The 23,333-nt window shown below is 34.1% G+C and overlaps 2 protein-coding genes across 2 annotated transcripts; one reads left to right on the plus strand and one right to left on the minus strand.

Annotated features, from left to right (window-relative positions):
* Window positions 1-709: 709 nt before the first annotated feature.
* Window positions 710-1,577, minus strand: LOC127083269 (uncharacterized). Its single transcript, XM_051023560.1, has 3 exons — window positions 1,383-1,577; window positions 1,160-1,288; window positions 710-1,069 (listed from the first exon to the last, which is right to left on the minus strand). Exons 1-3 carry the CDS (start codon window positions 1,443-1,445, stop codon window positions 878-880), a joined length of 384 nt encoding a protein of 127 aa, XP_050879517.1. The 5' UTR covers window positions 1,446-1,577; the 3' UTR covers window positions 710-877.
* An 18,750-nt stretch (window positions 1,578-20,327) lies between these two features.
* LOC127079922 (uncharacterized) lies at window positions 20,328-22,777 on the plus strand. The gene is made up of 5 exons (XM_051020272.1): window positions 20,328-20,363; window positions 20,460-20,643; window positions 20,754-21,368; window positions 21,453-21,901; window positions 21,974-22,777. The coding sequence occupies exons 1-5, from the start codon at window positions 20,328-20,330 to the stop codon at window positions 22,775-22,777; spliced, it is 2,088 nt and encodes a 695-aa protein (XP_050876229.1).
* Window positions 22,778-23,333: the final 556 nt, after the last annotated feature.

The following is a 23,333-nucleotide window of genomic DNA, read 5'->3' on the forward strand; positions in this document are numbered from 1 at the left end:
ACACAGCCATGGGTGCAAGATGATGAGGCTGTGAAGGCAAATGGGCTATTGTGTTGGAGGTGCAGGTAGTTGACTATGCTGGTAACTCAACTCAAGTAATGGCCTAGAGCCTCGAGGTTGCCACCAATGGTAATTGTGATCGACTGGATGGTGAAGTATTATAGGTTTAGCCAAATACTGATGAGCGATGAGACGACTAGTTGCCACAGTTTGACACCTAAGGACAAGAGAAAACCAATGTGTTGCATTATTGGAATTTAAACTGCCTAAGCTTTTAACAGTTCAACACAGCACCTTGGAAGCGGCGATGGACTTTGAACTAGATTTAACAATTGTAATTCAAGTAGAAACTGAGAAAAAAGGGGGATTGCTTAACAGCACCTGTTCACACACTTTGTTGAAAAATCTATAATACTCCTAAAATCCAGAAATAGACTTCCGGACGCAATAACAAATCCGCACAATAGTATTTTGTTAAAAAAAATAGTTTGGAAGTATACTCCGGAAGGATACTTCTGTTTGAGAGGAAGCTAAAGAACACAGTTTAAAATAGAGTTAATATGTTACAGGAATTTGGAGTAGATGCATAATTCTGCCAAAGAATAAAAGTACAGAATAATGTGGTATTCTGTTTTTTAGAATGTGATTTGCAGGTCATGCTTGGCTAATTCGCGGCGAAGGTTATCTCAAACTAATAGATACTACACAATAACATTAAGCTGAATTCTTATTAAATATCTTCCTTCAGTTTAGTATGTTCTAAAGAAAAGATTCAGCATTTTGAAGTCTCTAGAAAATATTGATTAACCAAGATTAAAATGTAAGCATGCATAACACTGTTGCAACATTATTACCATGGTGTATCTGTATGTGTTGCTTAGGTAGGTTTGATAGCACACGACTGAACAACAGGCTGTCCTCCATAACAGGGCAACTTGACCCAAACATAGGCTTGGAAAGTTACAAGAGGGCAGTTTGGAGATTTTGCTCGAAAGGTCATGAAATAATTAGTACCAGCAACACCTTGATGGGTTGACTTGAGAATGTCAACAAACACAAAATTGGTACCCTAGATAAGAAATAATAATCAGTGTTGTAAGTTTCGAATAAATAAGCCAACTATAATATTGATATAGTATAGTGGTTGTAAGTTTGGAACCTGTTCGGTGTTGTACTTGTCTAACGCAAGCTCGCAGAGGGGAGTGAGATTACGCCGAACTTCATTAGTTATGTGAAGGGGGCTGATACCGCCGCACATATACGGCGGAGGTTCGATAGCATCGAAACGCTGCCCAGAATCAAAATTAAGAGATTATATATTATAAGCAAGTTATGTGGAATACAAAATTACTGAAGGGTTTGAAAGGAACAAGAAACCGTACACTTAGGTTACGAGATCGTTCCCGATACTCAGCATAGGCCTTTTCTTCGTCGTTGCTTTCCATCGATACTAGACAAGACAGAAGAAATCACAATTCAGATAGATACACCTAAGACTAAAATGTGACAAATCTTTCCTTTTAGAAGAGAAAGCTATATGGACACAGACCTTGACGGCAATATAATTTTGACTCTATTTTCTGTTAGTTATGTGCTGTCACGGGGTATATGTTAACGTTGACTTTATTTTCCGTTAGTTATGTGCTGTCACGGATATATGTTACTATCATTTGTCAATAAAACGTACGTATTTGATAAAGGAAAATGCTTAACCTTACTAAACAAATTGTCAACGAATGCCTACGTGTAGAGAAAATAGGTGAACATTCTCTCGCCTATTTGTTTTCTTCCTATATTTTCTCTGAACAAATTAAAAAAAAAGAAAAAGAAATATAGCACTTGGTTGCATGTTTTCACCTGATTTACAACATTAGTGTATTCTTGATTTAGATTGAAGAGAGCTATATCATCTCTACAAAGACTGCTCGTCTGAACATATCTTTGCTCACACTATACATATATACAAAAAATAGTATGAAGTGTCATACTAATATATTTATTTAACACAATGATTAAAAATCAAACAGTATATTTTATTTACTTTGGTCTTTCTTGTGTGCCAATCTTATAAATTATTTGAGATCTAATATATTCTCCACTTTCAACTTCTTGAAATCTAGATGTAACCTATGATCTGTTGTAAAAAAAAACTCAAAATTAGACAAATATATAATGTGATCAAATTCTTTACTTTGAATAAGTTTTGAATGATAGCAAATTGTGTGATCATTGTCTAATTGTTGGTTGTGCATTATTTTAAATATTTCATTTGTGTTTTTAGCCTATACTATTGTTTCGTGTCTATACATAAAGATCCACATTGATACATTTCTTAAAAGAACTCATAAAAACTGTTTTGTGTCAGTATGTATCGATACATGTTCATCTGCATCGATACATAAATTTGTTTTAAATCACAAAACGTTTTTGCTTCAGTATGTATCGATACATACGAGCTTTGTATCGATACATGCTTAGTTAAAATGTTCTATGTATCGATACATACGAGCTTTGCATCGATACATGCTTAGTTAAAATGTTCTATGTATCGATACATACGAGCTTTGTATCGATACATGCTTGTATTAATTCTCTAAAATTAATCAAAGTTACAGTATGTATCGATGCATAGTCTTTTGTATCAATACATAATTCTGGTTTGTCTACTAACAGCTTCTGTCTTTCACATATAAGAAGTATTTTGACAGCTCAGTAAACAGGCACGAATTCACAAGTGAAAAACAGTTGTAACACCAATCAAAGGAGTGTGTAGCAGTAATTGTTTGAGCAGTTAGAAACCTGAAAGAGACTTCATCTTCTCAATCTCTTTTCTTCAAGAACATCAACACATAATCATTCTTGTTCTTTGGATTAAAGGATCAACGAGATAACGTTCAGTGGAACGATCAAGGATCTAGCTGAGGTGTTCAGTGGAACGATCGAGGATCTAGCTGAGTTGAAGGTTGAAGGGGGTTTCGAGGAAAAACCAAATGGTTTGTCCTTCAAGAACTGGAGTGTTCTTGCGGGTTTGTTAGTCACGTTTGCAGAACAGATTCAGCCGTAGCGTAGGGTTTGGAAATTGGGTAATTTCGCAAACAGGTCGTGGAACCGGTGAATTGTTTGCAATTTCTTGCAGGAAATTCTTGATTGAGCTCAGATCAAGTGGAGGTTTTATACAAGAAGAAGATCTTGGGATTTAGATTTCTGTATGTGTATTGTAACCTTGTATCAACGAATTCGACATTATTGATAATTACAGTTCTCAATTTCATTTGAAATTGAGAGGGAGACGTACCCACACGCGAGGACGACAGTGGGGAACTTCCTTACCAAATCTCTGCGTATCGTATTCTTTCCTTACCTCTCTTTACGTTTTCAACAGTTTTGTGATTTCAGTTGGTGTACTGTGGCTGTACTTTTCGTGATACAATAGTGGCAAGAAAACTTCTTTATCTAAACTCCACCATTGTTCATCATTGATCACATACACACCAAATGTTTGACAAAACTGTCAGCTGAGTTTTATTCATTGGAATCAGAATTTAGTGATAAGTGCATTTGATTTGATAATATTCTGGTGTTAATAATCTCTATCGTTCTCATTCAAATCCAGCAATAAATTCGCGTGTCCGGTTTTCTAGTAGCGGTTTAGAATAGACGGAAGTCAATTCGGGACTGTAATTTTCCGCTAAGTATCAATAACTCTGATAAGATTTTTAAATCCGTTTATTTTAAAAGAGGTGATCTATTCACCCCCCCTCTCGATCACTAGCCACACCGTCTAACAAGTGGTATCAGAGCACCGGTTCGCTGGTGTTCTGTGGCTGCCTGTAACGATATGGATTCTGAACCAAAGGGGGCATATAATAGAGCGCTGATTTTCAACGGTGAAAATTACGGCTACTGGAAAGACTGCATGCGAGTTCATATAAATTCTGTTGATAGGCTAGTATGGGTTGCCATTGAAAATGGTCCTTTTCAAATTACTATGACAAATGCGGCTGGCGCCATAGTTCCTAAACCAGAAGGTGATTGGAATGAGAAAGATGAAAAAAAGTGGTTGAGTGATTGGAGAGCTCGAAATATGCTAATTTCAGCACTTGGTGTTGATGAGTATTATCGGGTATCCCATTGCACGACAGCTAAAGAAATGTGGGATGCTTTAGAAGTTGCCCATGAGGGTACTACTGAAGTAAAACAGTCCCGCATTAACACACTCAATCAAGAGTTTGAGCTCTTTCGCATAAAACAAGGAGAATCTATCTCCGACATGCAAAAGAGATTTACTCATCTCACTAATCGGTTAAATGCACTTGGAAAACCTGTTTCCAATGAAATAGCTACTAATAAAATTCTGAGATGTCTTAGCAGGGAATGACAACCTAAAGTAACAGCTATTAAGGAAGCCAACGATCTAACGACACTTACGATTACAACTCTGTTTGGAAAGCTGGAAGAACATCAGCAAGCATTAGAAAGTCTTGAAAAGTTTGATAACAAAAGTAAGAAGGAAAAGGAGAAGAAGAGAGACAAAGAGGGAGAGAAGAAGCCAATAGCTCTTGTGGCCTCTAGCTCTAAGTCCTCACGAAAAGAGCAAAGTGACAATGATTCTAGTAGTGACAAAGATTCAGATGATGAGGAAATGGGACTTTTTGTAAGGAGATATAATAGATTCATTCGAAAGAATGGAGTCAAGCATTCCGACAAAAACCTCATGAAGTTTCGAAGACAATATACAGATTCAAAACAGGAAGAGAATAAGAAGAGTAGAGGAAAAAGATCTTGTTTTAATTGTGGTAAATCTGGACATTATAAAACAGATTATCCTATGAAGTATAAGGATCAAGGAAAAGCTCCACCAAAAGGGTACAACAACCAAAGAAGAGCTTACATTGCATGGGAAAGTGATAATGATTCATCAAGCACACAAAGTTCAAGTGATAGTGATGAAACCGCAAATCTGTGCCTTATGGCTCACACCAAAAATTTGTCCTACCACAAGAAGAACATCAATGATAAAAAGGTAAAACAAGTCTATTATAATAATTTCTCTTCTATGTCTTTTTCTGAACTGAAAATAGCTTTTGAAAAACTGCATAACGAAGCTGTAGATGCTTTTAAAAGATTATCTTCCGATAAACAAATTTTTTCATTTCTGGAAGGTAAAGTATACAAAGCTGAAAAAGATTTAGAATGGTTAAAAGCTAGTATTGCAGAAAATTCAAAAAATATTGACATTGATGGATGTAGTAAAGTTGGGTATTGTGAAGCTTGTCATATTTGGCAACAAGAGGTAAACACTCTCAAGGTCAAATTGGAAAAAGCTTTACAACCTAAGGTTACTTATGGCGTTGACTCTAGGTTGTTTAAGAAGTCATTAAATCCACCATATGCAAAATACTCTTTTTTCCAAAGGATTTAATGAACAAGAATAAACAAACACATCATCATGGTTTATGTCATTATTGTTGTCGTGCTGGCCATACCATTGAGAAATGCAAGTTTAGGAGATTTCTTGTTCCTAAAGGTATTTATCAATGGAAGCCAAAAGGCAACCATGTTAGCACTTACCCACTTGGACCCAATGAAAATTGGGTACCAACTTCTCTCTTTTGATATTGTAGGATGAGTGTCTTGCTTCCGTAGATAGGAGATGGTTTCTTGACAGCGGTTGCTCAAGGCACATGACCGGTGATATATCGCTTTTTATAGACTTCAAAGCAAAGAAGAAGGGATATGTTACTTATGGAGACAATAACAAAGGAGCTATACTTGGCAAAGGTAGTGTAGGTAATCCCTCTACCACTACTATTTCTGATGTCCATTTAGTAGAGGGGCTTAAACACAATTTGTTAAACATAAGTCAATTGTGTGACAAGGGTTATAAAGTTTCTTTCACAAAAACTTGCTGCATAATTGAACATGCTGAACAGAATGTTGTGTTTAAGGGTGTAAGAGTAAACAATATCTATATGCTTGACCTTTTTGATGTATCTTTAACAAGTACTAAATGTCTAGTTACCTTGAATGATGATTCTTGGCTTTGGCATAGACGTTTAGCGCATGTAAATTTCGATTTGCTTAATAAGGTTGTATCTAAGGATCTAGTAGTCGGTGTTCCAAAAATAAAATTTTCAAAAGACCACCTATGTGACGCGTGCCAAATGGGAAAACAAACGAGGGTCTCTTTTAAATCTAAAAATGTAATCTCAACTTCACGACCCCTTGAGCTTCTCCATATGGATCTCTTTGGACCTTCTAGGACAAAGAGCTTAGGTGGAAATTATTATGGTTTTGTAATCGTTGATGACTATTCTAGATTTACTTGGACTATATTCCTTCATAGCAAAGATGAAACTTTTTCTGCTTTTAAGAATTTTGCAAATCTGTCCCAAAACAAAATGAATTCCAAAATAGTTACAATTCATAGCGATCATGGTGGTGAATTTCAAAACTATCACTTTGATAAGTACTGTGACAAGTATGGTATTGAGCATAACTTTTCAGCTCCTTGAACTCCACAACAAAATGGCATTGTGGAGCGTAAAAATTGTGTTTTAGAGGAGTTGGCAAGAACAATGCTAAATGAGGGTGGATTACCAAAGTATTTTTGGGCTGATGCAGTTAGCACAGCTTGTTATGTTTTAAACAGGATCTTAATTCGTCCTATTTTAAATAAAACTCCTTATGAGCTTTTAAAAGGAAGAAAGCCAAACTTGTCACATCTTCACGTATTTGGTTGTAAGTGTTTTGTTTTGAATAATGGTAAGGAAAATATTGGGAAGTTCGATGCAAAAGCGGATGAAGGTATCTTTCTTGGATACTCACAATCAAGTAAAGCATATAGAGTATATAATAAGCGTTTACTTACTGTTGAAGAATCTGTCCATGTTTCTTTTGATGAGTCTTATCCGAAAAGTTTCGGAAAAGGTATTTCTTTTGATGACGCAGGTGTATCTACAGATGACATACTCAAGGAAGCTGTTACGGAAACTGATCAGTCCAGAACAGTTGCCCATGAGAAGGAGGAAGATACTAGTCATGAAGAAGATGAGGAAGAAAGGACAGCTGAAGTGAATGACCTTCCACCAACTTGGAAATCTTCAAAAGACCATCCTATTGACAACATCTTGGGAGATATTTTAAAGGGAGTAATGACTCGTTCTAAGATAAGTAATTTTTGTTCTCACTTCGCTTTTGTTTCACAAGTAGAACCTAAAAATGCCAAAGAGGCCTTGATTGATGAATGTTGGCTAATGGCCATGCAAGAAGAGCTTAATCAATTTAAAAGAAATGACGTTTGGGAACTTGTCCCTCGTTCGCGAGATCATCATATCATAGGTACTAAATGGGTTTTTAGAAATAAGCTTGACGAAAACGGAGTGATAACTAGGAATAAGGCACGTTTAGTAGCACAAGGGTATAACCAAGAGGAGGGCATAGACTATGAGGAAACTTATGCTCCAGTTGCTCGCCTTGAAGCTATACGTCTCTTGCTTGCTTATGCGTGTTCTAATAATTTTAAGCTTTACCAAATGGATGTAAAGAGTGCGTTTCTAAATGGTGTCATAAATGAAGAGGTATATGTCTCACAACCTCCTGGTTTTGAGAATGCTGAAAATCCAGATTATGTTTACAAATTAAAATGAGCTTTGTATGGTCTTAAACAAGCCCCTCGGGTTTGGTATGAAAGGCTTAGCAAATTTCTAATTGATCATGGATATTCAAGAGGTAAAGTGGATAATACTCTCTTTATTAAACACAAGGGAAAGCACTTTATTTTAGTTCAAGTTTATGTAGACGATATAATTTTTGGTTCAACTAACACACACTTGGTCGAAGAATTTTCTAAGGTTATGCAGGGTGAATTTGAGATGAGTCTAATGGGGGAGCTGAATTACTTCCTAGGTCTTCAGATAAAGCAACTTGATGAGGGTACATCAGTATGTCAAACAAAGTACTGCAGAGAACTACTCATGCGCTTTGGAATGAACGACTCAAAATCAATTGACACCCCTATGCCTACCAACGAAAATCTAGATAAAGATGAGCATGGTAAGAGTGTAGATGTCAAAAAGTTTAGAGGTATGATTGGGTCTCTTCTGTATCTTTCTGCTTCTAGACCTGACATCATGTTTAATGTTTGTATGTGTGCACGATATCAATCAAATCCTAAGGAATCACACCTGAAAGCTGTTAAGCGTATATTTAGATATCTTCATGGAACATCTAAATATGGGCTTTGGTATTTCAAAGGAAGTGATTGTAGCTTAGTAGGTTACTCCGATTCTGATTTTGCTGGCTGCAAATCAGATAGGAAAAGCACGAGTGGTACATGTCACTTGTTTTCAAACTCCTTGGTAAGTTGGCATAGCAAAAAGCAGGTATTTGTGGCTTTGTCAACTGCAGAGGCTGAGTACGTTGCAGCCGGTAGTTGTTGCGCTCAGATTTTGTGGCTAAAGCAACAACTACAAGACTTTAACATTCAACTCAAACGTATTCCAATAAAATGTGACAACACTAGTGCCATAAACCTTACTAAAAATCCTATTTTACACTCACGCACTAAACACATAGAGATTAAACATCACTTTCTTCGCGATCATGTTGAAAAAGAAGACGTTGTATTTGAGCATGTTGATACTAAAAACCAGCTTGCTGACATTTTCACTAAACCTTTGGCAACAGAACCGTTCTTCAGTATTCGTCGTGAATTAGGGATCTTAGATCTCTCTCCATTGTTGTCTTAAGCATGTTTGTTCTTATTTATATTATGCCTCACCTTGGTTGATGAGATTTGTTTTAGATTTCATTTATACCTCACAAGGTTACATCAACAGAGGTAATATCACTCCTTTCCATATCTCTTTTAGAACTATGTGATTGTGTATGTTAGAACAAAATTCCTTATTTTCGTTTATGTGAATTTCTTTGCATATATTGTTTGAACATTAATATCTGATTTGTGAATTATACTTGGGCATCATTATCATGACATACTTCATAATGCATAACCATACTGCATAAAAATTAATTAAAATTTAGTTTGGCATCAGTATGTATCGATTCAAAGATGTATGTATCGATTCATGTCTTCTTCATTTCATATTTGTCAAAATTGGTTCAGTATGTATCGATCCATTCGTCGTTTGTATCGATACATAAACCTTTTTAAAAACAAAAAACTCGTGACATGGATCGATTCATTCCCATATGTATCGACACATACTGATTGTTTTTGGATTAAATGCATTTTATTTCACTCATGTATCGACACATCAGCAATTATTATCACATCTTTTCACAAACTTGGTATCAGCAGTTCCCCTACCTCTCAAAACCTGCAGCTAACCCTAATCTCCTTCATCATCATTCTCTCCAAAACCCTAAATTCATCTCACTTTTCCTCAATTTTTCATCACCATGCCTCCAAGAATCATTCCGGCTAGAGCAAGGGGAAAAGGAAAAGGAAAGGAACCGGTTGGCACTTCTCAGCAGTTACCAGAAATTCCTCCTAATGCCTTAGATTTGCTTCATCCTGCAATTGCTACTGAGTTTGAGGATTCTTTCAAGACAAGGTTAGTTATGAAACCCCATGTCTTCGATAAACATGATGTTATTCATCTGCATCTCAATGATGTGGTTGAACTCCTTAATGCACAAAAACTTGGTTCATTTTTGACTACAAAGGATGATTACCATGAGGATTTTATTCGTGCATTTTATGCTGGCTTACAATCTGGTAAAGGATATATGTTGAAGTGTTCTATTGGTGTCAGAACCTATACTTTTGAGGCTGGTGATTGGGAAACAGTGTTTCAAATTCCGCTTCCGTCGCATAATTTCAAGACTTCGCATGACTTGAAGTTTGATACTGACTTTAACCTGAAGGAGTTTACTCTATCTATCTTGAAATTGGATAGACCGCTGGGTGAGGATGAACAGGTTACGTCTGGTATGATTAAGAAAACTCCTCGTATACTTCATTGGATTATCTCGCACATTCCGCGTCCAGCAAACAGTGGACATTCTAGGTTAGACAGGGCAGGCATTCATCTCTTGTATATTCTTCAAAATAAGGTTCCCTTGAATTGGGCAAATCACTTTGTGAAGCGTCTCTTTTTCATGCGTAACAGTGCCAAGAATGTTGCTCTTGGTTATGCGTCTCAAATCATGAAAATTCTTACGTTCTGGAATGTTGCAATCCCTTTAGTTCCTCTCATATCACCATCTGCTGCTCAAGAGTTTGACTCTTCCACTTTATCTCATATGGGATATCGGTGGGACAAGGAACGTCAATGTTTCTATTTCTTTGAAAGGAAATCCAAAACAAGGATCTATAATTTTGATGTGCCTTCTGAACAAATTCATGTAGTTGAAGACCAACCTGATGAAGAAATGCATGATGTGAACGAAGCAGATGTGCCTGCAGCTGATGACAATGCTGGTTGGGGTGATTGGGTGCCACAAAGGTGGTCTCCAACCAACTATGTACCTGAACCAACGGTTCCTCCGTTCTCCGGCGGTGCTTCATCTTCAACACCTACTGCGCACCTAACTCAAATGCTTCAACAAATGGAGCTTGCCAACCAAGAACGTCATGAAGAGGCACGGTCTTGGCATGTACAACAAAGTGAGTGGCATAAGGAGCATCGTGAGTGGCATGATGATCATACACGGATGTACCATAACCAACACTCTTGGCACACGGACTTGGTTAAGTGGCACCAAGTCTTCTACAATGAAATGTATGGTTTTATGGACGACTGTCGTGCCAATCCTGGTATTATGGACAGATTCAGAAGTGTTGAAGTTCAGGACCGATTCAGGCACTACACCTTCATGGGCCACAATCCAGATGCAATGCCTCCTCCTCCGCCTCCGCCAAGCTTCAGAGATCCTGATAGAGATGACGAGGAGTCCTGTGGTGGCTATAATTCGCATTAAACCATCATCATTTCATTTCACTGCATTTCATTGCATATTGCTTGAGTTCTTTTCAGATTAGTTGCACCTTATATGTCTTGGCTTATGTAATTTTTAAATACTTTCTACTAGTTAAATGCTTATTTCCTTCTGCTTACTTCTGGTGTTATTGCCCTTATTTGTCATTCTTTGTGAGTGATTCTTTATTTTTAAGCTTCCTTCTGTGTGATTGTTAGCTTCTTTATCTTTTTTGCTGTGTCCTGCTACAACATGTTGACTTGATAAAACTGTTTTTTCTTCTTCTTTTTGATGTTGACAAAGGGGGAGAAATACAGATGTTGACAGATATGCACAAACTCAGGGGGAGTATCACACATCTTGCTAAAAATTTGCCATCATCAAAAAGGGGGAGTTTGTGAGCAAATTCTTTACTTTGAATAAGTTTTGAATGATAGCAAATTGTGTGATAATTGTCTAATTGTTGGTTGTGCATTATTTTACATGTTTCATTTTGTTTTTTAGCCTATACTATTGTTTCATGTCTATACATAAAGATCCACATTGATACATTTCTTAAAAGAACTCATAAAAACTGTTTTGTGTCAGTATGTATCGATACATGTTCATCTGCATCGATACATAAATTTGTTTTAAATCACAAAACGTTTTTGCTTCAGTATGTATCGATACATACGAGCTTTGTATCGATACATGCTTAGTTAAAATGTTCTATGTATCGATACATACGAGCTTTGCATCGATACATGCTTAGTTAAAATGTTCTATGTATCGATACATACGAGCTTTGTATCGATACATGCTTGTATTAATTCTCTAAAATTAATCAAAACTACAGTATGTATCGATGCATAGTCTTTTGTATCAATACATAATTCTGGTTTGTCTACTAACAGCTTTTGTCTTTCACATATAAGAAGTATTTTGACAGCTCAGTAAACAGGCACGAATTCACAAGTGAAAAACAGTTGTAACACCAATCAAAGGAGTGTGTAGCACCAATTATTTGAGCAGTTAGAAACCTGAAAGAGACTTCATCTTTTTCATATTCTCAATCTCTTTTCTTCAAGAACATCAACACATAATCATTCTTGTTCTTTGGATTAAAGGATCAACGAGATAACGTTCAGTGGAACGATCAAGGATCTAGCTGAGGTGTTCGGTGGAACGATCGAGGATCTAGCTGAGTTGAAGGTTGAAGGGGGTTTCGAGGAAAAACCAAATGGTTTGTCCTTCAAGAACTGGAGTGTTCTTGCGGGTTTGTTAGTCACGTTTGCAGAACAGATTCAGCCGTAGCGTAGGGTTTGGAAATTGGGTAATTTCGCAAACAGGTCGTGGAACCGGTGAAATGTTTGCAATTTCTTGCAGGAAATTCTTGATTGAGCTCAGATCAAGTGGAGGTTTTATACAAGAAGAAAATCTTGGGATTTAGATTTCTGTCTGTGTATTGTAACCTTGTGAAATTCTGGCGTAGTCAGTATTCAGATGTTCTACTTCAAGTCATGACATCTGATCTAACATTGTACCTATTACAGCAAGACAGTTATTACACTCTGTACTAATGTGCACCTTTTCACAGTGTCACGACCTCTCCTTCTATGTCATCCTAGGAAGGAGGAACACTTAGTTATGTGCACCATAACCTTCACTTCTGTTGTTTTCCTACACAGATATCAGCACGATGTCTCAATCCTGTTTTGAACATCATCTGTTACATTGTTCCAGTTTGTTGGTCATGTACTTGTATTTCCTAAATTAAAGGTTGTAACAAGTTAAACTAATCTCCACTTATTAAGGAGCTAACAAATAGATCATTTGTCAGGTTCATTAATTGTAGCTTAGTTGTTAGTTTCCTAGATTTTAGAATAGCCTGAGAAAAATCCTGAAACAGAAAAACTAACCAACCAACAATTTAGCATATGCAGTCTGGAGTGAATGTCACAACATTCCGTTTGACATCCAAGTCCAGAACCATATGCTAAGTCTGTTTGGTTCCTGAAAACAGACTGTGCTAAATTTGCTGTACTGTAAAAGACCAACCAGTCTCTACTTCAGTATCAGCCTACTGGAAGAACTGTCAAGACACCCAGTTTGACAGTTTCACAATGATCTTTTGGCCAGGTCTGTGATGCTTTTGAAATCCAGACTTCACTACATACTGAACTGAAATCATCAGCTTATTATACAGTATGTGCTGTTGTTGATGAATGTCAAAACATTCTACTTGACATTCCAACAGAAGGCTATGTATCAGGTCTGCTATTTTCTTGCTGAACAGACTGAAGTACATGCTCAGTTTTGGCAGACATGATTATATCATACAGAAGGAAAACAAACACAAGAAATTGTTAACCCAGTTCAGTCCAACATGACCTACATCTGGGGGCTACCAAGCCAGGAAGAAGATCCACTATTAGTAGTATCAATTCAGAGTTAAACTCCCCCGTTTACAACTCATCACTTAATCCCTACCCAATGCAATCTATACCTAGGAACTCCTAGATAGAAACCTCCAGTTTCCATTCCTATCACTACAAATACAATGTAATGTTACCACACCTTGAACTTGCTTCACAGCTTCATTCAAGAACAAAATCACTCTTGCCTACAGGCTTCGAGTTACAAACACTCTCAGGTTTTACCACTGAGAAACACATGGTAACCTTCCCACAGATTGGGAGGTTTACCTTACACATACCCCTAAAAATTCATTCTAGGAGGCTTACAAAAACTAGATTACAATCAGCTATTTATAACCTAATCACCCAACTGGATTTGGGCCTTCAGAAAATTGCAGCAGACTTGTTCTTTGCTGTTGCAACTTCAGCAGAAAAATTCTGCTACAAACAAGGTCTTCAAGTTCCTAAACTCTCTCCATATATATCTCCATATTTAGAGCCTATATATATTCTGATTTAGTCTTCAAGACCTCCACAAGGGAGTTAGGATATTCACCAGATATCCTTGCTGATCCCATGACATATACTGAATTAATTAATTCAGTTTCCTACACATGTGCGATGTCACAGACCTGATGTCGTGACATCGTACATGACATGTTGGTCCAGATGTTGAATTTCTTCAACCCAACATATTAAAACAACAGAGATGATTACATTATTTGTTTTCTAAAATTACTGCCAATCCTAAGGAATCAACACCTTGTATCAACGAATTCGGCATTATTGATAATTACAGTTCTCAATTTCATTTGAAATTGAGAGGGAGACGTACCCACACGCGAGGACGATAGTGGGGAACTTCCTTACCAAATCTCTGCGTATCGTATTCTTTCCTTATCTCTCTTTACGTTTTCAACAGTTTTGTGATTTCAGTTGGTGTATTGTGGCTGTACTTTTCGTGATACAATAGTGGCAAGAAAACTTCTTTATCTAGACTCCACCATTGTTCATCATTGATCACATACACACCAAATGTTTGACAAAACTGTCAGCTGAGTTTTATTCATTGGAATCAGAATTTAGTGATAAGTGCATTTGATTTGATAATATTCTGGTGTTAATAATCTCTATCGTTCTCATTCAAATCCAGCAATAAGTTCGCGTGTCCGGTTTTCTAGTAGCGGTTCAGAATAGACGGAAGTCGATTCGGGACTGTAATTTTCCGCTAAGTATCAATAACTCTGATAAGATTTTTTAAATCCGTTTATTTTAAAAGAGGTGATCTATTCACCCCCCCCCCCTCTCGATCACTAGCCACACCGTCTAACATATAGGACATATATCAGTAACTATATATAAAGGGATAAGAGATTTTGGGCTGGTCTAATTTCATTTCCATTTTTAGCCTTTGAAATACTAACTTATTTAGTTTTTAAAAAAAATACTTTTAACCTGGTGCAGTTTTTATTAAGTGAATGATAATTAATTCTAAATTACGGTAATCGCATGTAACTATCACATTTAATTTTCAGAGTTTATTTTTTCACTTTTATTATAAATCTATCAAAATGTACGTAACTACTAGAGTTGGTGGAATTTGTGGAAACAGAATTAAAAGTGGATTCATTCAATGTTGGTGGAAACTTGATAAAACACAATCATCCAATTATACTTCATATATTACTGTCACGTTAAATATTACTCTGATCCCCACTATATAATACAGTTTTTTTCTTCCAAATGTGCGGTTATTATGAGGGCTTATACTCACTATATAAATCCAACCACCACCATATCAATTTGCAAGTCTTGAGAGTCATCAGGAGTAAGATTAGATTAAAAGTGAATTTGTGTTCTTAAATTTTAATATTTAGGCTTATTCATAGAAGGTAAATCCAACCACCACCATATCAATTTTATATTTATTTATATAATCGATTTTATATTTTTGTTGTTTGAAAAATTATCATCTTTTATTTCAATTTTAAATTTGTTTAAATTTTAGAGTTTGGACTATTATACAATGAATGTGTAATGGTAAAATATATAACAAGTTTAGCCTCCAATTACTTTTGTCACAAAAGAATCAATTTTACATGTTAATAGATGGTTAATTCAATCATATGTTTCATCATTTTTTTTTATTTCTATCAAGAGTTTTAATAATGATTTAGATGAGATTTTTTATGATAGATTTTTATTTCTCACTTAAAGATGGAAAATTGTTTCTTTTTACACTTCAAATTTACCCTTTCCAAATGTTTTCCTTAACCACTTTTGTTATACCTTCATTTATAGTTTTCTTTCAATTATTTTTCTTTATAATTTTCTATTTTTTATTTTTCCATTTTTTCATTTTTTCCAGTGACGACAATAATCAAAAGCACCGCTGAACTTCCGACATCACCGCTGATACCTCCAACAGCTAGCCCTCATGATTGAACCGCCGTGTCAGAAACTTCTTAAAGGTATGCGAAACTCTAACTTCTATCTATTACTTCTTTGATTTCCGTATTTCGAAAGCAACACTGAAGTTTTCGTTATGATTCATTTATTTTATAACGATGGAGTAACTTAATTTGTTCTCATTGTCACTACTTTTGAGTTAACTTTGTTAAAGCTTATTTTTTGTGAATTTGTTTTAAAAAATATGGTTATTTTAAAAGAAACATCAAAGTCATCCAAACAACATTAGCATGAATAGAAGTTGCTACATAGAAAATTCCGGTAGTTGTATTAATAGTAAGAACAAGAACCATCCAATATCCAAGTCCGATGTACATAAACTTTGCATAAATATCATTATGAGTGTAATTAGACAAGAAAATAAGGATCAACCAACTATATTTTTAATTAAATTTTTAATGCCCATAACGATTATACACTCTAATATTTTGAAGCGGGTGATAATTTAATTGTATTAGATCAACCATTATTTCATTAATAATTTAATTATTGTAATACAAAGTTTATTACGCATTATTAAAATAATTTAAATTAATATAAGTTTCATATTATGAAAATAATTATTAAAATATGACATTATACTAATTAAATGGGTAATTCAATACTGTAATGATTAATAATTGTGCGTAATAAAATATGCGGTAATAATTTAATAATTATTTTCACAATTTGAAACTTATATTAAAACAATTATTATTTCACCGCAACACTTATTTTAATATATTTTCATAATTTGATATAATCTTTATTTTGAAAATAAATTATAGTAAAAGATAGGTATGAAATATGAATTATAAATTTAAAAATATTAAAGGTAAGTTTGAATGACAAAAGAAAAAAAAAAGATTGAATTCAATGTTAAAATTCTAAAGTTTATAAATGCAGTAATTGTGTAAAAAAAACACATTAATTAACCAACAAATTTTTTTTCACATGAAGTTTTAAAATATTTTGTAATCATTGTTAAATAAGTCTAATTAGAATCAATAATTTTATTATTTTACTTTCTAGCAACTTTAATTTGAAACAATTTAAAAAATATTTTAAAAATAAAAAAAAATTCATCTGAATTTTAAAATATTTTGTAATCATCGTTAAATAAATATAGGTTATAGTATTTTCATAACTTAAAATACTATAAAATTTGTGTTTGATATGTGATCACAATTAAATACTATAGTTTCTGACACTTATTGAAATAATTGAATAAATGCATTTTACTCTTTGTTTGTTTCTTGAACATACTGTATTGAATACTATAGTATTTTGATTTTGGTGTGACTCTAGTATTTTTCCATTCTTATCCTTTAATCAAGATCACCGTAAAAAATAGTAATATTATCTATCATATTGTTTATTTGCATTGACAGGAGTAGTAATATAATATTTTTTTGGTGTGACTCTTTCTTTATTTTTTCAACATAGATAATAGTACACATAAACAATATGGATGGAAGAAAAAAGAGAATAGAAGCTTCATACAGATCCATCATAGAAAATAGTAATTCATTTTCTTTCATTCTTAATTAATGATATTCATAAAAAAGAAAACAAAAGCAAAATAAATTAATAAAAAAATGGTAAAGATCGTAAAAGAAGAAGTATAGTTATAATCAATAATTTTATTATTTTACTCTCTAGCAACCTTAAAAATCTCTGCACAACCTTAATTTGAAACAACTTAAAAAATATTTTAAAAAATCAATAAGATATGTATGAAGAAGATGATTTATAGTAAAAGATTAGAGTAGAGATGAAGAAGAAAATAATATATAGTAAAATATTAGAGTAGAGATGAAGAAGAAAAAAATTAGAAAAACACATATTGTATTATTATTTTCATCTGGCAATTTTTATTAACTTGAAAGATAATATATTAATCATATTTAATAGTGAGAGTTTATTGAGGGAAAACTTATTAAACATTCTTAATGTACATTCATAACTATTTATTACCATAATAAATAAAAACTGAATTGATAAAACCATTTAAAAAGAACTGAGAATATTATATATAATAAATTCGAAATTACAATATAACGCCTCATAATGGTTTCAAAACTTCATTATAACGAGGGAATAGTGAACTTTATTTTGTTTCTCTGACCAAGAAGTTAAATGTTAAAATAATAAAATTTATTAAGTACAAAGTGTAATGCTTATTTTAATATATTTTTATAACTTGAATAATAAACTCATTTTATTCACTACAACACTTATTTTAACGTATTTTAAATAAAGTGTAATACAATAATATATTACATAATTATTACATAAGTGATATATTTAATGTATTTTAACTGTATTAGATTAAGTGGACATAATTTAATTATTAAGTACGTAATTTAATTATTAAAATTATTTTGAATGCGCAAATTCAATATTATGTGAAAAAAACGGAAATGAAATCTCACTAAAAAATATCGCTGATACCTAGTTATAATTATTTCACTTTTAATAATTAAATTCTTATATTATGACTTCATCTGTTGTAGTGTTAACGTTAACATCAATTTATCAATATTTATGTACGTCATGCAACATATTAGGACTAAAAAGCACAAAATAGGTTATTTGCGGAAATCAAACATATTTAAATTTATAGTATACTTGAAATTGTGTGTTGTTCTTATAAAAATCCTCAAAGTTTAATGCAGGAACATGAAAAAGATGCATAACTCAATTGAAGTTACTGAAATAATTTAAAGTTTCTGGAAAAGTAACCAAAAGAGATAAAAAAAATTTAAAATGTGAGGGAATAGAAAGTGTTAGAGAGAAGAAAATTCGTGTCAAATCATCTTCTGATGATATATCGGTTTTTGATCAATTGTTTTTGCAGATGATTTGGTATAGTTTCTAGTTGACAATTACATTCATAAAATGGAAAATAATACCCGTCAAATATCAAGTCAACAACAAAGGTCAAGAAGGACCGAAAATATAAGGAAGAGGAGACAAAATATGAGCAACGAGCAGAGAGGAAACAACTTGTCGAGACGACGTGAAAATATAGGCGGCGAAAAGAGCAAGAGAAACAAGCTCAAACATCTCGCCCTATAAACAGTCAGTTGAGAGTTCAATTTCAAAATTTTACAAATATGACTTTTCCAAGATCACACTTTCAAGGAACTCATGACAGTGAAGCTGACCCAAGTAGAATTACACATGTTAATGATGTTGCACTTGGTTGATGATGATCAATATATACATTATATATTACATTCCATAATTTTGTTCGCTTTCGTCATATCTCATTTTATGTATTTAAACCTGCAGATTATAATTGCACATCACCTAATCAATGAAACAACATGAGTCAATTTGATATTAATTATAATTTGATATTAGTTCTAAGTATGCCAGTATTAATTTTTACAAATGTATATATATTAATTATAATTTTTGTATCTAATGATATGGATGTTGATGAAGCTTTGGGGGATGCAGTAATATCATATGTTAACATGGATGCAAGAGAAAATGGTGCATTATCACGTCGTCCTCAAGGTATGTTCATAAATTTTTTGCTTCAAATAAATGTAGCATTTGCTCATGTGACATAAAATTTAAAATCATGCAATATTAAAATATAATAATTGAGGCATCTTGTGTACATTTTTTGTTTGTATTTTAGATTTTAGATAATATTTAGTAATCAATATCAAACTCCTGCCTGTAGAATCAGGACATGCTTTTCGAGCAAAGCATAATATTGCTTGAAATTTCAAAAATAATATGATGATGGAAAAATCCTGGCTGCCTCATCCAATTACCTATAGACATTGCAATGCAAGATTGTTTCATCATGAATCACGTGACACGTGCTGTAATGGTGGAAATGTATCATTCTCACGAGTTGATGCTCCTATAGAATTGCAACAATTATTTTTGGATGGTTCGGCTGAAGGAAATCATTTCAGGCAACATATTCAAAGTTATAACCATGTGCTTTCATTCACTTCAATTGGTGTTTACGTTGATGGGAATATTCTTGCATCTGGTCGTGGTATATACACATTTCGTGCTCAAGGTGCTTTTTACCATAACATAGGAGGTTTCTATCCAAATGAGGGTGTCAGGCCGCGTTTCTTACAACTATACATCTACGACACCGATAATGAGCTACATAATAGAATGCAGGAAAATCCACAGCTGCACCAAAATGTAGTTCACAAATTACAGAAAATGCTCCATCAGTTTAATCCTTTTGTAATTAGGTTCAAGCAACTGTCAATACTTCTAAATATCAGTGAATGTAGCCTCATACTTAAGGAGCGTCCAAATAATCACCATCAATACAATCTTCCAACTACTGAACAAGTTGCGGCAAATATTGTTGGATGTGATGCAGATTCTATGGATTATGGAAGGGATATTAATGTCATTCGTTGTGATGGAAATATCAAGAAAGTTCAAGAGACAAAGGGATATTATGATCCTTTGCAATAACCTGTATTGTTTCCATTTGGGACGCATGGTTGGGACGTCAATACAACAAAGTGCAATGGACGAAGAATGTCATGTCGAGCATATTACAGTTGCATGCTTCAGGTAAATTTGGATTAATTTTAGTAGATAGTCTACTTAGCTAAGCGTTGTTTAAAAAACTTTACATTTAGCACCGACATTTTTTTCAATCAACTGTAGATTCGCCCAAATGATCAATCAATGTTGTTAAATGCGGGTCGACTGTTGCAACAATATGTTGTAGACAATTATGTCAAAATTGAATCAGGGAGATTAAGGTGGATTAAAGAGCACCAAAGTGATATACGTTCTGAATTGTATCAAGGTTTACATGATGCTTTGCATGTTGGTGAAACTAATGCAGGTACAAATTCATATAGCATAAATATACAGTTTTAGATTAATAATTAGTTGTACTTCTAATGCTAATCATTCATGTATTCTAATACTAATGCATTTCATGAATCGTTGTAGAGAACATTGGAAAAAGAACAATATTGCCATCATCATTTATTGGCGGTCGTCGAGACATGACACAACGTTATGAAGATGACATGGCTATTGTTCTTAATGGCGGTAAACCAGATACTTTTCTAACAATGACATGTAATCCTTCTTGGAGTGAGATAACATCAGAAATTTTGCCTTTTCAAACACCACAAGATCGTCCAGATTTTCTAACAAGAATATGTTGTTCGAAATTCAAGAAATTGAAGGATGATGACATTAATAAAGGAGTCTTGGGTAAAGTTAAAAGCTACATGTATGTCACTGAATTTCAAAAGCGAGGACTGCCGTATGTGCATATGTTGTTGGTCTTAGAAAGTAACAACAAGTTACGTGACCCAAAAGATTATGATAGTATGGTAAGAGCAGAAATACCTAAATTAGAATGTGAACCACAGTTGCATGAAGCTGTTGCAAGACATATGATCCACAGACCTTACGACATAATCAACCAAAAGTCTCCATGTATGAAAGACGGACATTGTAAAAAAAGGTATCCCAAACAATTCTTGGATGAAACACGTCAAGGCACTGACTCATATCCCGAGTATATGAGAAGGTTTGATGAGTCTGTATCGTTAGGTAGAGATAGGTCTATTGATAATAGATGGGTGGTTCCTTATAACCCTTGGTTACTGTTAAAGTAAGACTGTCATATCAATGTAGAGATTTATAGTAGCATTAAAAGTATCAAGTATCTATACAAATATGTGTATAATGGCCCTGATCGTGTGGCTATGGAGATTCATAAAGGATCATACATGGATGAAGTTCAGCAATATGTTGATGCAAGATGGATTTGTGCTCCCGAGGCATTATGGAAAATATTTCGATTCACTCTTTACCGATTATATCCTTCGGTTGAAAGATTACAAATCCACTTGCCGAACCGCCATCAAGTGCGCTTTTATGATCATCAGCAAATTGCAGATGTGTTAAATAATGAACGTAACTCCAAAACAATGCTCACACAATTCTTTGCATTGAATCTACGAGATCCACAAGCAAGAAAGTATATGTATAGAGAGATTCCAGAGCATTATTGTTGGAACAAGCCGGATATGGAATGGCATCATAGATGGTCAACAAGAAAAATTATCGGGAGAATCTATACGGTATCACCTTCAGAGGGAGATAAGTTTTACTTGCGAATGTTTCTATCTCATGTCACAATTCTAACCAGTTAGGAATATCTTCTTACAAATAATGGCACAACTTTCAATACATTCAAAAAATCAGCCGAGGATAGGGGATTTCTAGAGATTGATCATAATATTCGTGATTGTTTGGTTGAGGTTACGAGTCTCCGAATGCCATATGCTTTACGAAGGTTATTCGTGGAGATTTTAATATTTTGTGAACTTATTGATGTTATAGGCCTTTGGAATGAGTTTTTTACACATATGGTAGAGGATTATCAAACAACTAACAATGTTGTGGAATCAGACTTAACTAATATGTTGTTGAAGGACTTGAATGAACTCTTAAACCTGCACGGTAAAAAAATTGAAGATTATGATCTCCCATCTTTACCTCCTAATACAATAGACAGAGGTGAAATTCCAAGTATCATACAAGAGGAGTTAGCGGTTAATATCCCCAATGAAGATATTGAATATGTTGCTAAGTTAAATAATGATCAAGTGTTTGCATTCAACACCATTATGAATGTAATTGTTCAAAAACACAGTGGGGTATTTTTTGTTGATGGTCCAGGAGGAACAGGTAAAACATTCCTTTATAGAACATTAATGGCAAGTTTAAGAAGTAGAGGAGAAATTCTATTAGCAACTACATCATTTGGTATAGCTGCAACATTATTACTCGGTGGTAGGCCTGCACACTCTCAATTTAAGATACCTATTGATATACAACCGAGTTCCATTTGTGGTATTCAAAATAAAAAAGATCTTGTAAATCTCATTAGAGTTGCTGCCGTAATAATTTGGGATGAAGCACCAATGACAAAAAAAATTGTTTGGAAGCCTTAGATCGGTCATTACAAGACATTTGTAGCAACAATGCTCTATTTGGTGGAAAAGTTCTGATCATGGGGGGAGATTTTCGTCAAGTTCTTCCTGTTGTAAGAAAAGGTACTAAGGTACAAATGATTTCAGCATGTATTGTTCAGTCTCATTTATGGAATCATACCAAGATTTTGCATTTGCGTTAAAATATGCGACCATTGCATGATCAAGGGTTTGCAGAATTTCTTATTCGTATTAGTGATGGTGTTGAACCTACCAAACCAGATGACATGGTGAGGTTACCTTTATATATTGCAATCCCATGGGAAGGTGAACATTCCACACAAGTACTTATCCAACATATTTTTCCTAATTTAGAATTGCATGGTTGGGATGCCCTATATATGGTACAAAGAGCTATTTTAACACCAACAAATGATGATGTCTAGAAATTGAATGATATGATTATCGACCAGTATCCAGGAGAAGAACATAATTTGTTTTCATTTGACAAGGTTGAAGGAGATAATCATAATTTATACCAACAATAATTCTTAAACTCAAGATATACAGCCAAACT

Source organism: Lathyrus oleraceus, chromosome 5 (genome assembly GCF_024323335.1).
Source record: "Lathyrus oleraceus cultivar Zhongwan6 chromosome 5, CAAS_Psat_ZW6_1.0, whole genome shotgun sequence".
Classification (NCBI taxonomy): domain Eukaryota; kingdom Viridiplantae; phylum Streptophyta; class Magnoliopsida; order Fabales; family Fabaceae; genus Lathyrus; species Lathyrus oleraceus.